This window comes from Euprymna scolopes, chromosome 36 (genome assembly GCF_053919585.1).
Source record: "Euprymna scolopes isolate OS-2025 chromosome 36, ASM5391958v1, whole genome shotgun sequence".
In the NCBI taxonomy this organism is placed as follows: Eukaryota; Metazoa; Mollusca; class Cephalopoda; order Sepiida; family Sepiolidae; genus Euprymna; species Euprymna scolopes.
The window spans coordinates 8,432,501-8,447,086 of record NC_136517.1 but is presented as its reverse complement, the minus strand read 5'-3'; the positions used below and the strand labels follow the sequence as shown (position 1 = coordinate 8,447,086).

Sequence of the window (14,586 nt, the reverse complement as noted above, 5' to 3'; positions counted from 1 at the left end):
TATGGAATTAACACCTTCAACCTCGAAAATAGAAATCAACAAATTTATGGAATTTTCTTTGAAATTTCGCAACGCAGTTTCTTATTAAATTAAAACTAAATATATAATATAAAGCCAATAATTATGAACCGCTAACAGTAAATATGAGTGATGAACGCTCTCTTTGAAAAAAAGCTCTCTTAACTTCACCTCTAATCCAAATTATGTGTGGCAAGTCTCCTCCTAAAACACTCTTTAACCCTAACAATAACACTAAGTTCGAGTGGCAAGCCCCCCCCCCAACAAAATACCTCTGTAAGCCACATACAAGCATCTAAAACAAACAAACAAAAAATAGATCCTTCCTTAAAGAAAAATACACATAAAAATAAATTGGTTAACTGTCCTAAAATGCTAGAATGGCCAGGAAATGGTGAATTATTTTATATTAAATTTTTGTGAAACTAACCGCTCCACCCTCTAATATTGTTTTTGTTAGCTTTGTCTCTGTCAAGTTTTCAGTATGTTCACACATAATTTTCCTTAGCCCTACAATTAATTCAAAGTCCGAATGGCAACCCTCCACATATTCTCATTGCATAGAAACCCTCTTAAAACTACACATAATCATCTTAAAAAAAAAAAAAAAAGCATGCATATTTTCCCATAGAAAAAAAACAGTTAACTGCCCTAAAATGCTAGAATGATCTGTAATAGGAAATTATTTTACATTCAATTCTAAAATAATTTGTTTATCTTTCATTAAAGTTTTTCATGGCATTTTATACATAATTTCCTAAAAAGGTAGAATCACATTTTGGAGGGGTGGTCAGAAGGAGTTGAGTGGGGTTAAACAGAAGGTGTTAATCTACAATAATACCAAAGAAATATTGCAATATATTCATTTTTAAATGGTCTTATGTTTAGATTTAAGTTTTTTGTACATAAAGCACATTACAATTAATCTTTGAGTTCTCCAACTTTTTTTCTGTTTATGGATACATGGCATTTTTAAGGAATTGCTGCATATTTATGCACATTTACTGCAGATTATTTGGAAACCATAAACTTTGGGAGATTTTCAGTTGCATATTCTGATTCCTTGTACAAAAATACACTTATACAGTAAATTTCATTTCTTAGTCTTGTGTTTTAACAAAGATATGACATTTTTACTGAAAAAGTAGTGTAAAAAATGTGACGAAACGCATATGGTCTTAAAGAGGGGAAAATATCCAAACGTGTGAGGCACAAAAATAGCCATAACTTCCTTAATTTTAATCAGATTTTAAAAATTTAAAAAGATTCTTTCTTAGCTCATCAAGCTCTTTCTATGCATACCAATATTGAAATATTTCAAGCTATTTCAATTTTTTCATGTGTATTGCTACTAGTAGACTATTTTCTTAATCGACAGTGGAAACAATCTGCTGGTTAGTAATGACACAAGTTTGCTGAACTTAATTGATCAATTCTTAATTTGTTGCAATTATACTAGCACCAGCTCCTCCCTGTGCTCCAATGGTATCACCAAGGTAACAAAACCAATCGCATCATCATCAAAATAAAAAAATTATTAATTGCACTATTGTACACAACATGTGTAGCTTGTTTTTGTTTGTTGTATGGCATTCACCCTAGGTGGGTTGAATCAGTTTCTTCCAAAGGAGGAAGTGTCAGGGGAATATTAAATTCACAAGTGATCCCTAATTGAAAGCATTTGAAACGTTTTTCAATAAGTAAGAGCTTTATTAAGCATATTAAAAGTGTTTAAGTACGGAATATAGTTGCCACATCTGAGATGTTTTTAAGGTTGTTGTCACATCTGAGCTAGTGCACCAACCACTAGTCTCTCCCTTTGGACAGGGTTCAAAAGAGAATCTCTATCTTAATAGGTCACGTTCTTTTATCTATTTATTTGTGGACTGTTATCCTCATCTTCATAGTTTTGCTTCACAACGTTTCAGGCAACTCATCCTCTGGCCTTCTTCAGGTGATTAAACACAACGAGATAGGAATGCTGCGTCTCTTAACTGTATCTTCAGTAATTACTGCCTTCCATAGTTGTTGTCGTCCCACCACGTTTTTGGCCAACTAACTCTTGTAGTAGGATTGAATCCACTATTTTTAGACAATGCTCATCTCGAACCGTAGAGATTCAACACCTTTATCCTTTGCACCACAGACCCCAAAGGCTGATCAAGGTTGGATTTATTGGGTTGTTTATAAATCTAAGTTTTTCGTTCTTATTTGGTCTTCCATTGTTGGGTTCGTACTGAATGGTATTTTATTATTAGAATCCTTTGAAATGAGTCATTTGTATATTTTTTATTTATTTTATTTTATTTTATTTATTTATTTTATCTTATTATTTATTTTATTTATTTTTTATTTATCTATTTTATTTATTTTTTTATTTTATTTATTTTATATATTTATTTTATTTATTTTATTTTATTTATTTTTTTATTTATCTATTTTATTTATTTTTTTATTTTATTTATTTTAATTTATTTTATTTATTTTATTTTATTTTATTTTATTTATTTTATTTTATTATTTATTTTATTTATTTTTTTATTTATCTATTTTATTTATTTTTTATTTTATTTATTTTATTTATTTATTTTATTTATTTTATTTATTTAGTTTATTTATCTATTTTATTTTATTTAGTTTATTTTTATTTATTTATTTTATTTTATTTATTTTATTTTTCTATTTTATTTATTTTATTACTTATCTATTTTATTTATTTTTATTTTATTTATTTTATATATTTATTTTATTTATTTACTTTATTTTATTTGTCTATTTTATTTATTTTTATTTTATTTAGTTTATTTTTATTTATTTATTTTATTTTATTTTATTTTATTCATTTATTTATTTATTTGTGGACTGTTATCCTCATCTTCATAGTTGTTGTTTCACGAAGTTTTGGTTAACTATTATCGTGTCTTCATCAATTAGTTAACTGCGATAGGATAGGAATACTGAGTCTGAGTGGTTAACCACCTGATGAAGGCCAGAGGAAGAGTTAGTCGAAACGTCATGAAACAAAAACTATGAAAATGAGGAAAAATGTTTGCAAAAAAATAAATTACTCATCTCAAAGGATTCAAATAAAAAAATATGTCACGTTTTGTCGACCAAATTTCAACCCATGTGCTTGTTTTACAAGTACTTTCATGGAATGTGCTCCAATGAACTTACTGCTCTTACTGTAAATGCCCCAACAAACCCAACTTTATTATAGAAATCTCACGATGCTGAAAAAACTTCCTATTTGAATAGTTTCTTTCCTATGACCACATACGTTTGGAATTCTCTCCTTGTTTCCCTGACTGTACCAACATGCAAAATCTTAAATGCAATGTGAACAGACATTGTGCTACACAACTTAGAAAAACTACTATAAATACGACCCCTAATCACATTAACTCATGTCTCAGTGGTAATATGCATTGTTTGGGGTAAAATAAAGCTAAAAAAAAAAATGATGATGATTTTGTCCAGAATCCCCTCTCCCGATATTAAAACATACAGAAAAAATCTTTATGCTGTGCATACCCGTCATGGAATGAAAGAATCATATTCTAAAAATCACATAAATTGATTAAGTAGTTTTATTTTTATAAAGAGAATAATTTTTAAATGAATTTAATTAATGAATGAGAATCATATCCATTACAAGGCTAATCTCGTAAGTTTGAATTATTGTGGACTTACCTACCTTTGTTTTTTTTTTTGTTTTTTTTTTTCAAGATAAGTATGTGAAACAGTTCCTTTTTGTTCTTTCTCATAAAATTTGATTTTCCTAGTTTAAACTTAATAGAACTACTTAATCAATTTATATGATTTTTGGAATATGATATTTTTGTTCTCGCTATATGAAAAATCAAAAATAAGATATCTGTATGATGTATGGTATGTATATCATAGAGATTTTAAAAATTTGTTTGTTAATAGGGGGGGGGGGTCTGGAGAAGAACCAAAATGAAATAACAAATACTGACCCATTTGATCCATATTTTTCATTTTACAGGGATGGAAATCCTTATCAGTGGACAGAGTCATGGATAACAATTAAAAAGTAAGTGACATTTAATAGAACTTTCTTTTAATTTCACACAAGTCGTCAGCTGTAAAGTATGGAAGACGTTGTTCTACAGTTCATAGCTGAGTTACACTCAAAAACAAATGGCTGCTTCCATCTATTCTTATGTAGTTCTAAGAGGCAGAGAACTATAACTGTATCAGGGGCAGATAACTCCCGGGAATGATTTCAACATGAGTTGATAACTTATACAAGGTGCCTTAAATAAGTCTCCAGACTTTTTTCGTATGGACACTTATTGATAGTACACACATGAAATGCTAGTCCCATTCGAAGTAATCTCCTCCAGCTGCAATGCACTTGTTGTACGATTCCAACAACTTCTAAAAGGCCCCATGAAAGTCCTCTTGTGTGAGCATGTCAGTAACCCTTGTCACAGCCTCTTTCATCTTCTCAATTGTCTCATGACAGCCTCTAAGGTTTTTCTTGAGCTTAGGGAATAACCAAAAGTCACCGGCCGAGCAAGATCTGGACTATAAGGAGGTGAGAAATTATCTTGATGCCCATTTTGGTCAAATAATCTGATCTTTTCTGAACACATTTGGGACATATTTTGCGCAAATCTTCCGCATCTTCAGTTCTTCACAAATAATTGTGTCACAGTTCCCACACTGACATCAAACTGTGCACTTATTGTCTCTATAGACACACAACACTCCTTATCCATAAAATTCCTTATTTGGCCAATCAACTCTGGTGTTCTGACTTCCTTACACCTCCTATACCTCTCAGCATCCCTCACAGACTCTTGAATCTCTTATGCCACTCAAAAACTGATACTCGATTCATGCAAAATGGTTCAAAAGCAGGCTGAAGAATTCCACACGATTTCTGTGGCATTTTTTTTCCAAGTTTAAAACAGAATTTTATTGCATATAATTCTTCTAAAGTTCTCTCACGTCTAAATTGTATTTTTAAAATTCACTAGCTGTGACAATCAGGCTTTAGTAGGGTGTATTCCAATTCCTGCTGTAGCTGTTCATTTGAATCTGAAATCATAAAAATTTGTCAGTCGTCTCATAAAATGTATAGCAATAACGTACTGAATTTCCAAGAATCTACAACAATGTTAAATGCATGTGCAAAAAAGTCTGGAAACTTATTGAAGGCACCTCGTATATGATATATTTTCTTTTCAGAAATAGATGTTTATTCATTTTTAGTTTGTAATTGTAATTTGATACTGTTCTGTAGGATTTGGAAAATTATAGCTTGCAGCACTGGAACTCTTTGCAAGTGGGATATTTTTTTTCCTCAATCACTGTTTTTTTTTTCCTTTGAGTTTAGTCCCCATTTATGTTCATTAACTCTCGACACTTCATGTGGCTTTTTTCGTCGTTCTCTATAAAACATGCCATACTTCTTGCATCTTATTCTTTTTCTGGTTTCTCTGCACCGGTAACAGAGAGAGCGCACTATTTTTGCTTTTTTTTTCTTTGAAGTAAGGTTGATTGTAGCTTTTTTTTCTTTGAAGTAAGGATGATTGTAGCTTTTTTTCTTTGAGGTAAGGATGATTGTAGCTTTTTTTTCTTTGCGGTAAGGATGATTGTAGCTTTTTTTTCGTTGAGGTAAGGTTGATTGTAGCTTTTTTTTCTTTGAGGTAAGGATGATTGTAGCTTTTTTTTCTTTGAGGTAAGGATGATTGTAGCTTTTTTTTCTTTGAGGTAAGGTTGATTGTAGCTTTTTTTCTTTGAGGTAAGGTTGATTGTAGCTTTTTTTTCTTTGAGGTAAGGATGATTGTAGCTTTTTTTTCTTTGAAGTAAGGTTGATTGTAGCTTTTTTTTCTTTAAGGTAAGGATGATTGTAGCTTTTTTTTCGTTGAGGTAAGGATGATTGTAGCTTTTTTTTCTTTGAGGTAAGGATGATTGTAGCTTTTTTTTCTTTGAGGTAAGGATGATTGTAGCTTTTTTTTCTTTGAGGTAAGGATGATTGTAGCTTTTTTTTCGTTGAGGTAAGGTTGATTGTAGCTTTTTTTCTTTGAGGTAAGGATGATTGTAGCTTTTTTTTCTTTGAGGTAAGGATGATTGTAGCTTTTTTTTCTTTGAGGTAAGGTTGATTGTAGCTTTTTTTTCTTTAAGGTAAGGTTGATTGTAGCTTTTTTTTCTTGGAGGTAAGGTTGATTGTAGCTTTTTTTTCTTTGAGGTAAGGTTGATTGTAGCTTTTTTTTCTTTAAGGTAAGGTTGATTGTAGCTTTTTTTTCTTTAAGGTAAGGTTGATTGTAGCTTTTTTTCTTTGAGGTAAGGTTGATTGTAGCTTTTTTTTCTTTGAGGTAAGGATGATTGTAGCTTTTTTTCTTTGAGGTAAGGATGATTGTAGCTTTTTTTTCTTTAAGGTAAGGATGATTGTAGCTTTTTTTTCTTTGAGGTAAGGATGATTGTAGCTTTTTTTTCTTTGAGGTAAGGATGATTGTAGCTTTTTTTTCTTTGAGGTAAGGATGATTGTAGCTTTTTTTTCTTTGAGGTAAGGATGATTGTAGCTTTTTTTTCTTTGAGGTAAGGTTGATTGTAGCTTTTTTTTCTTTAAGGTAAGGTTGATTGTAGCTTTTTTTTCTTTAAAGTAAGGTTGATTGTAGCTTTTTTTCTTTGAGGTAAGGTTGATTGTAGCTTTTTTTTCTTTGAGGTAAGGATGATTGTAGCTTTTTTTCTTTGAGGTAAGGATGATTGTAGCTTTTTTTTCTTTGAGGTAAGGATGATTGTAGTTTTTTTTTCTTTGAGGTAAGGTTGATTGTAGCTTTTTTTTCTTTGAGGTAAGGTTGATTGTAGCTTTTTTTTCTTTGAGGTAAGGATGATTGTAGCTTTTTTTTCTTTGAGGTAAGATGTATTGTAGCTTTTTTTTCTTTGAGGTAAGGTTGATTGTAGCTTTTTTTTCTTTGAGGTAAGGTTGATTGTAGCTTTTTTTTCTTTGAGGTAAGGTTGATTGTAGCTTTTTTTTCTTTGAGGTAAGGATGATTGTAGCTTTTTTTTCTTTGAGGTAAGGATGATTGTAGCTTTTTTTTCTTTGAGGTAAGGATGATTGTAGCTTTTTTTTCTTTGAGGTAAGGATGATTGTAGCTTTTTTTTCTTTAAGGTAAGGATGATTGTAGCTTTTTTGTTCTTTGAGGTAAGGTTGATTGTAGCTTTTTTTTCTTTGAGGTAAGGATGATTGTAGCTTTTTTTCTTGGAGGTAAGGTTGATTGTAGCTTTTTTTTCTTTGAGGTAAGGTTGATTGTAGCTTTTTTTTCTTTAAGGTAAGGGTGATTGTAGCTTTTTTTTCTTTAAGGTAAGGTTGATTGTAGCTTTTTTTTCTTTAAGGTAAGGTTGATTGTAGCTTTTTTTTATCTTTAAGGTAAGGTTGATTGTAGCTTTTTTTTCTTTAAGCTAAGGTTGATTGTAGCTTTTTTTTCTTTAAGGTAAGGTTGATTGTAGCTTTTTTTCTTTGAGGTAAGGTTGATTGTAGCTTTTTTTTCTTTGAGGTAAGGATGATTGTAGCTTTTTTTCTTTGAGGTAAGGATGATTGTAGCTTTTTTTTCTTTGAGGTAAGGATGATTGTAGTTTTTTTTTCTTTGAGGTAAGGTTGATTGTAGCTTTTTTTTCTTTGAGGTAAGGTTGATTGTAGCTTTTTTTCTTTGAGGTAAGGATGATTGTAGCTTTTTTTTCTTTGAGGTAAGATGTATTGTAGCTTTTTTTTCTTTGAGGTAAGGTTGATTGTAGCTTTTTTTTCTTTGAGGTAAGGTTGATTGTAGCTTTTTTTTCTTTGAGGTAAGGTTGATTGTAGCTTTTTTTTCTTTGAGGTAAGGTTGATTGTAGCTTTTTTTTCTTTGAGGTAAGGATGATTGTAGCTTTTTTTTCTTTGAGGTATTTTAGAGATGCAGATTGAATATTTAGATTATTTGGATTACTGATCTCATCTTGAAGAAGATCGGGGGTTACACTAACCAAAATGTTGTGAAAATAATACTCAAGAGAAGAGTAATCCAGAAAATGCAAATAATATGAATAAACTGGATAGGTCTTTATTTATCCTTCTTCCCCTGAAAACAAGTCGTAAAAAGTTAATTTGAATAAAATTATTTTTTTCTTTGTTACAATCAACACATTCCTGATGCTCTTGGTTTCACTCCAAACTGTAAAGTAAGGAAAACATTGTTCTATAGTTCATTGCTGACTTTCACTCAAAAAGCAAAAAGCTATTTCCATCTGTTCTCATGGAGCAGATAACTTCAGGGGCAGATAATTTGGATAAAATTAATTTTTGGTACTTGTACAGTTTAATCAAGACATTAAAAAGTGAAAATATCGAAAAAAAGTTTAAATTGCACGTATCCGTTATGGAATGAAGTTCCCTGAAAAAAAAATTTCACTTAATTTCATCAAGTAGTTTTTTTTTTACAGCGAAAAAACAATTTGTTATGATACCGAGCAAAAGGTTCGATTTTTAGGAAGAAAAGCTAGAATTAAAGATTGGGAGGGAGTGTCGGCGCTTTAACTGGAGTTATCTCCTGTGACGTGTTCTTAACTCCAAACAAAAATTTAAAACGAATCCAAAATGTCTGCCTTCAACGTGTTCTCATAAAAACGTGTTTTTCCGCTGTAAAAAAAAAAAACTACTCGATCAAATTAAGTGAAATTTTTTTCCGGAAATCTTCAGTTCAAAACGGATACGTACAATATAACTAGGTATCCCAAACCAAAATTTTATTTTTATCATATCTAAAAAAAAGTAATGTGGGCATGTAGATTTTTGTAAACCATTTACAAAAATACCAAATTTATTTTGGTAGGTCAATTAGCCATCAAGTTATGATCATTCAAAGTTTGTCGGAAAGTTGAAATTTGCTATCGTGGCCGAGAAGCCAAATTTCATAGTCTATAACTAAAAATGTAAGCTACTAACAAGTGAAAAATCCTTATAAATGTAATGTCATCTTGTAGTAGATGAAAATTAATACAAATTTAGGCAATAAATATTAGATGAAACCAACTTAAACACTAGGCAAAATCCCTCTATCAACGCGAAAACAGTGAAAATACGACACGGAAATGCAACTTTAACTGTTCATATCAATTTCATTTTAATAGCTAATGTATTGAATCTTCTTAGTATGATTCAAAACACATTAGAGATCAAGATAATTCTTTCTTTTAATTATAAATTGATAAAACCACTCAATTGTGGACCATGTAAAAGCAGTCAAACAGGCAATTTTGTAAAAAGGGCAAAAAAGGTAAAAAAAATGAGTCAAAAGTATATGTTACTGAAATTGCTATAAAACTGTAACCACTGGTGGTAGAAGCTTGAAACTTTGCAACTTTACTACTTTTGGGGTGAGGAATTCAAAAAAATGGTTGCCTTGTATCTAATAACAAAATTTTTTGCCACAGAAATACTTTTACTTTGGGAAATTTAAACTCGCCAAAAAAGCACCGACGACAATAATATTTAGAAATTTTTTATACAAAAAAAAGGCACAAATCATTTTTTTTAAACATTGAAAAACTTTTAACTTAAAAAACAAGTAAGACAGATATTTTAGGTCTTACTACAATTCCTTTCTTATCGATCTTCTCTCAGAATTCTTTCATAGGCTTCTGCTATGGTAGATATCTCAAGAACCCTCCAAATCCTACCATCACTTGAAACTGGCATTACCTCAAAATCCCATCTGTAGACAAATGCTGACTCTACTTGTGCAATGTCATCTGATAAAGGCCATTGAAAATAATCTTTTCTACTTTTTGTTTGCATTAAAAATTTTACTACAGCGCTGGATGCAGATATAATATCAATGACTTGGCCAATGTAAAAGTTGGTGTCATAATAGACAGCTACCCATTGTCCTTGATGTTCATAACTGAAGATATCCTGAGATGGATCTTCATCACAACTGCAGGAGTTATCTGAATGTTCAGCAGATTCACTTAGGGAAGACATTTTTTGTTGCTTTGGTGGAGGTGGAGATGAATCAATTGGATTTCTTTTCAAGTAGTCAGAGAGAGCAGCTTCCAGTTGAACTTTATTTCCACTGGTGTTGATTTTGACACCTAAAACAACCTTGAGGTATCTCAATTGGTCTTTGAGTGCTTCCAAACCACTTTCTGAAATTTTTTTTATCTGTTTATCAGACTTCACTGGACCACCATGCTTAATAACAGAGTTAATAATTCTCTCTTTCTCAGCAGCAGCTTGACGTTCTTTTTCCTTCTTTAATCTTTCATTTTGTGCAATTTTTTCTTGGACACAAAGTTTCACAAGGGCTTCTTGTTGTGCATGTTTTTGTCGCAAATGTTTTGCATGTTTTCTGGAGATGCTCAGAATGGATTGCCTCTTTGTTGATGGTATTACTTCCAACTAAGCTGTTGTCCGATTGCGCTTAAGCATATTTGAAGATGATCGATTATGTAGTGATGCATGTCGTTTTGTTTGCACGCTAAAATCTAAATCTCCAAAGGCATGCTCACCTGACAGATTTGTTAAAGGGCGGCTCTTCAAGGCATCTCTCGTCTCCTGATCTACATCTTTTCCAAAAGCACCTCCTTCTAAAAAGTCATGCAACTGGTGCTTAGTGACAATGAGGAACTTACTGAGTATCTTGCGCAAACATTCTAAAACAAGTTCAGGGGCTGTGAGACTAATACAGAGAGACACATTGCCTTCCTCAAAGAATTCCCCATTAAATACACCTTTACAGTCAGATTTTAATAACAACTGGGGATTGTTGATCCAGCATTCTAAACTTAGAGCCATTTTCTTGATATAGTGATGGAAGTCAACATGCTGAACAGTGCTGTTAACAAATTTCCAGAAAGGTTTGGTCAAATTAATGTTCAGCAAACCAACTGCAGCAAGTAGGGAATGTAGTCTCTCATCAGAAATGTCAGCCAAAACACTCTGTAATTTCATATTGCAGGATGTTGCAAACACAGATAAAAATAATTTTATGTGCTCTTTATGGTGATATATTGCCAGGGCATTTTCAAATAGAGAATTAAACCTATTTGCCCGATAACTTGTGATTTGAGATTGGTACCCTTCTTTGCTGCAGAATGCCAGCCATTCTGTCCTGCAACCACTTTTATTGTTTATGAGTGTATGTACGGGTGACGACAAAAAAAAAATTAATATGCGTTCTGTCACAATTTCTGTTAATGCTGACATAAAAAGTTTTTATGTAATTATTTTCAAATTTTAGGACAAAATAATTTACTATATTTGCTAATATATAGCCTTGGAACTGAGTTTTTATATTTAGTCAGTTTTTTTCTACAAAGCGTAAATGTTGACATGTTTTACGAATCCAAAACAAAGAAACAAAAAATTAGTAAATAAATAATGCTTATTTTAAGTAATTTATTTTAAATAATTTTTTTTTAATTCTCTTTTTTTTTTTCATAATTAAAAAAACTTGTGTTTCTGAACAATAACAAAAACATATACTTTATCGTCATAAGTCACTAGCCGAACGTTTTGTTTATGGAATTTAATTAAAATAATTTAACAATGCTAAAGTTTATCCAACCGAAAAAAATAAAAGTTTCCGTCAGTCCCACACAACTAAAAATGTTTTGTACACGGTTTTATTAATTAATTTAATTAAAATAATTTAACAATGCTGAAGTTTATCCAACCGTAACTGAAGGAGAAAGCGATGAAAGAACATATGAAAGTTTGAAAAAAGCTATAGAAAATAAACTGGCATTATTTTTTAAATTGTAAATTTTCATTTTTTTTAATGACGTTCTAAAAATATTAATTAAAAAAATATCTTTCTATAACTTTTAAATAATAAAGAAAAAACAAACTCAGCTAAGAACTTTGGTAAGTCCATAGTGAAACGAGTTGTTTGTTTATGTCTTTCAGTTCAGTCAGTCAGTACGTTGTGCTGCTGTGTGGCTACTGGCTAGCTGACAGTTGATAATTGGTCTCTCTGACATTAAGTTGAAAATCTCTGTAGGTACCCCAACTTTTATTAGTGTGCGCTCCTTGATTTATCGGGCCATAAACATGACACCAACAGATTATTAAAGAGGAGATATTCCTCTACAAAACGATGCCTTTTTCGGAATTTTTACTATAAAATTTCTTTCATGTTTCTTTCACTGAAGTTTTCAAGTTGGACTTTTTTTTAGAAAAACCACTTATAACCTTTTAATAACCTCACCATGTTATTAAGTGACCTTTTTTCTTTAAAATGATACCATTTTTTATATACTTAGAGACTCACAATATGAAGCGCAACAAATTTGAAAAACATCAACATTTTTTTGTGTAAAAAATAAAGCGACATTTACCACAATTAGAGGCATAACTTGAAAAATCCTGAAAAAAAAACTATTAAAGACACAAGAAAAAGAATTATATATCTATAAAGACAAAAGATAAAATTTTATTTAAATCAAAACCATATCAAAATAACCCAAAAAACAAACGAGATATCGCAAGTTGAAGTTAAGGGAAATTTTACTTTATTTACTAGTTTTCGCACCTAAACTAGGCCACCTTTTTTTTTTTATATTTTCATTTTTTAATGTCTTGATTAAACTGTACAAGTGCCAGTGATTTTCTTGTTTTAATTTGCACAAAGATGCTTTGTTTTGTTTTTTTTCTGAGTACTTTTGTCTAATTTCTTCTTCAGTTGCATTTGTCCATCCTGCAAACAAGGAATATTGAAAACTGAATTGACCAACAGAGAATTTCGCAAATTGCAATCAACATTTTTGAAAAAGACTTTGATTAAGGATGATATCTACCAATGTTCACATCCAGTTGAGCTTAAAAACTTTCAGAAATTTGTTGAAAATTATTCGCCCTTTGATGTTGTTGTGGATGCATTGAATGTTGCCTGTAAGCTAACAAAACATAAAGGACCTTTTCAGGTAAAACAGATTTCAATTCTTTTCTTCGACATAAAAAACAAATTTCTCGTACACAGACACTCGCTGAGTATATACAGCAGCAGCAGCAGCAGTTTAATGTCGTTTTATATGCTAACGTGTTGGACGGGTTTTTGAAATTGACTTCCAGACTAATTTATCTTTGGCCAGGTCTTTATTTATCTTTCTCTCAAATCTCTCCTTATCACTTCCTCCTATGGGTTTCTTTGGCTTTCCTCTGACGACTGACCTTCCTACTTCAACTGTTCTACATCTACGAATTCAAGAATTCTCAAACATTCTTTTAATATGAACAAACCAATGAAAGAATGGATGTGAGTTCTTAATTAGTAGATGTAGAACAGTTGGCAAAAAAATAATAATTTTACATATAAAGACAATCTCTATATATAAAGTAGTAGCGTTTATGTGTATGTCTGTGTGTGCAACTCTTCTACAGCGCACATCACTGAACCGATCATAACCAAACCTGGCATGATGATGATCCCCCACCTAGCGATGATGCACACCATTTTTCAAGGTTATGGTCAAGGTCACAGCCTACGTATATATAATCTTCTAAAGCACATACCACTGGACCGATCATGATCAAACCTGACAATTGTCTCCGACCTAGGGATGGTGCGCAAAATTTTTCATGGTCAAGATCAAAGGTTAAGGTCATATTTGGTGCAGCTCTTCATAAACTCTCCCACTTTGGGATGGTGCACACCAAGTTGAGGTTCACCACCTTAAACAATAGCTTCTCTTAGAACATTGACTTACTGAAAAGGTGCCCGTGAAGCAGGTACCTGCGTATACAGCAAAGTCCCGTGTGAAGCACGGATATCTTTGCTAATCAATAAATAAATCAGCAGCAACATTTTACTCTGCTTTACGTTCTGTTATGTATGAGATGTCATTAACATTGCATCAAAGACACATTAAATGGCTTGAACGATTTCATCAAAAATGCTTGAGACGTATCTTAAACATCAAGTGACAAGCACAAGTACCTGATACTGAAGTCCTTGTGAGAGCATGTTGCTCTAGTGTTGAGACTCTTGTAATCAGATCTCACATGCATTGGGTGGGCCATGTGGTTCGAATGAAAGATTGTAGGCTGCTGAAACAAATTTTTTATTAGGAGCTGGAAAATGGCAAGCACCCTCAACTTAAGCCTTAGAAGAGGTTCAGGGATTGTACAAAGAATAATGTGAAAGTTTTACAAATTGACATCGACACATGGGAAGAACTTACTCTGCAAAGGCAAAAGTGGTGAAAGTTGTGATGCTCTAGAGAAAAGAAAGCAGGCCCACAGCAATCTGAAGCAAGAGCTTCACAAAGGTTTAATTGATGGTCTTAACCATGGTAGACAGAGCTGGAAATGCGACACTTGTGAACGAGTTCTTTTATCAAAAGCTGGCTACGTCAACCACCTTAAGTCGCACAAAACTCTTGTCCAGGTCAACTTTGCGCCTATTAGTCTGAACTAAACAATCTATTTATTATGCAGCAAAGTTTGCAAGTCTACTGCTGGTTTGAAAAGACTTGTGATTGCTCATAGGAGCACCCTTCAACCTCCAGAGGAAGTCAACTCTGCGGAAATTGCTCAATTTGTATCCCACATCTGCTTCA

General features: G+C 31.8%; 1 protein-coding gene across 2 annotated transcripts in view; it reads left to right on the top strand.

Annotated features, from left to right (window-relative positions):
- LOC145260319 (mitochondrial ribonuclease P catalytic subunit-like) overlaps window positions 1-14,586 on the top strand; it is a 47,743-nt gene that overhangs the window by 21,983 nt on the left and 11,174 nt on the right. For both annotated transcript variants that reach the window (XM_080118207.1, XM_080118208.1), the window contains exons 3-4: window positions 4,028-4,075; window positions 12,711-12,951. In XM_080118207.1, the coding sequence (XP_079974333.1) occupies window positions 4,028-4,075; window positions 12,711-12,951 (289 nt within the window). The remainder of the gene's footprint in view (window positions 1-4,027; window positions 4,076-12,710; window positions 12,952-14,586) is intronic.